The sequence below is a fragment of the Aplysia californica genome, unplaced genomic scaffold, assembly GCF_000002075.1.
Source record: "Aplysia californica isolate F4 #8 unplaced genomic scaffold, AplCal3.0 scaffold00047, whole genome shotgun sequence".
In the NCBI taxonomy this organism is placed as follows: Eukaryota; Metazoa; Mollusca; class Gastropoda; order Aplysiida; family Aplysiidae; genus Aplysia; species Aplysia californica.
In genome coordinates this window covers 1,259,954-1,262,223 of record NW_004797317.1, presented here as the reverse complement: position 1 = coordinate 1,262,223, position 2,270 = coordinate 1,259,954, and the positions used below count along the sequence as shown (strand labels likewise).

At 36.6% G+C, this 2,270-nt stretch overlaps 1 protein-coding gene across 1 annotated transcript in view; it reads right to left on the bottom strand.

Annotated features, from left to right (window-relative positions):
* LOC101862099 (meprin A subunit beta) overlaps window positions 1–2,270 on the bottom strand; it is a gene marked incomplete in the record, with an annotated part of 9,479 nt that overhangs the window by 5,396 nt on the left and 1,813 nt on the right. Inside the window, 1 exon segment of the mRNA XM_005092499.3 lies at window positions 314–432. Coding sequence (XP_005092556.2) covers window positions 314–432 — 119 coding nt within the window.

The window sequence follows — 2,270 nt, the reverse complement described above, 5'->3', positions numbered from 1 at the left end:
GTCTGTCTGTCTGTCTGTCTGTCTGTCTGTCTGTCTGTCTGTCTGTCTGTCTGTCCTCTTTGTTGTTATGTTTCTGGTCTTCAAGCTATTAACGTTTTACTTAAATTTATATGACTAACTTCCCTCTCCGTTGTCCATTCATCAAACGGGCATCATGTTTCTCTGTAAAAAGTCTGTGGTGAGGGAATCTAACCATGATCCAACCCCCCTCCTCCCCCATCCCCCCCCCAAAAAAAAACTTTGAAAAGAAAAAAATTAAAAAAGAAAAGAAAAACGATAATATGAATTTTAAAAAAAGTAAAGATATTTGTACCTGTGTGAAATTCGTTTTCCACCGAAGCGATACCGAAGTCAAAATGTTGATATAGAGAAGAAGAGGAGCTGTGACCAGAATAACCAACACAACAGCTTTTTTGTTGGTACAGCTGATGGCTGGGGGGGGGGGGGGGGGGGGGAAATGACAATTCCCCAAAATTTTTTTTAATATTTTGTTGGTTGAAAGTCTGTTTGTTTGGGTTTTGTTGTATTTAATTGTTTTTTGTATTTGTTGAAGATGGAGGGTTTTTTTCAGCGTTGCCCATGAGGAATAGCTTTCATATCGTTTCTGAAAATTATGGCATTCACAGAAAAAACAGTTATTCGGATAGTTAGCAATCAGTTACATAATGCATAGACAAAAAAATTTTAATAAATTATGAAGTACAGTTTCTCCATACAGACCTGGGACTAACAATACAATGACAATGACAATGACAATCTTTATTCATCTCGCAGGGAGAAATTTGTCTTGGTCGTTAACAATGGCAGTAGACGTTACAAAAGTTAGACTTAAAGGTGAACTCACGCAAACGCACAACAAGACAGGACATTATGCCAAGTAAATACATGTCTCACGGGCTGGGACAACCCGCTCCGTAACACATTCATTCTCTCTCTCTCTCTCTCTCTCTCTCTCTCTCTCTCTCTCTGTTTCATTTGTAGCACTGTGTGTTCAGTAACCTCACTGCAGTTGGTACGAATGAATTTCTATATCTGTCTGCTCTTGCTTTTTGGAAATGTATCGTTTACTGCGGGTCGATAGTTGAAATTCCGATGTCAGTGGGTGACTATGGTCACTAAGCATTATTTCCGCCTTTTTTTTAGAACGTTTGTCTTGTGCAGATATTCAAAGTTACTTAGGTCTCTACCAATTGTTCTTGATGCCCTTTTTATCAACTTATTTAGTTTTATAATGTGTTGCCTTCCCAGATTGCTACCATAGCAAGTGATTCCAAAATTTATCAAAGTTTCTATTGTGGTGGTGTAGAAAATCTGAAGGATGGATGGATTCGGATTGAAAGACTTTAGTTTCCTCAGAAAGTACAGCCTCTGATTTACTTTTTTAGCGATATTGTTTACGTGGTTTTGCCATGTAAATTTGTTGTCTATTGTAAGGCCAAGATATGTGTATGAATCCGTGATTTCAATAGTTTCTTGTTCAATTACGAGTGGTGGGATTGTTGGTTTTTCTCTTCCAAAATCAAAAATCATTTCCTTTGTTTTTGAGAGGTTCACTTTTAGAAAATTTGAGTTGCACTATTTAAAAAACCTACATATTTCTTCGAATAATGAAACTTAAGTTGACAGAGATGATAACGATTCAACTTTGAAATAGAAAATAATATAAACATTCTTAACACGGCACATTTAGACAGAGCTATTATTTCCGCAAAGGTAACATACAAAATCTGAGTATTCGCAAGATTCTATCTAAGGGTGACACGATTGAGACCCAGTAGGAGAAGGGCTGCTTTGAATCTGAGGACAAAATACCGTAATGCTCAAAGCAAACTCAAGTGTTCTACGTGAATGGTGGTTGGCGAGCGCTCTGGTGTGGTTTGCTCCTTCTTTTTAACCAAAAACCTAGGGTTTTTTAAAAACTCTCCTCCTTCTTTTTCGTGTTTGTTGCTCTCTTGTAGCACCTCTGATCTTCGGCACTCATTGTGTTGAAAGTGGCGTTAAACTCTAACAAAAAAAAATTAAATTACGTGAAACACCGAGGAGCTGAAATGCAACACCAAAGACACCGAATTCATATTAAACCAACGAACATGCGTGAAGTGGTGTAAAACAGAATGAACGATACTATATACTCAAAAGTAAACCTACCCTAACGACCACCTGTCCAAAACAACCACATGAAATATAGATTTTCCACTTTACCCCTTGCGTTTATTATTATTATTATTATTATTATTATTATTATTATTATTATTATTATTATTATTATT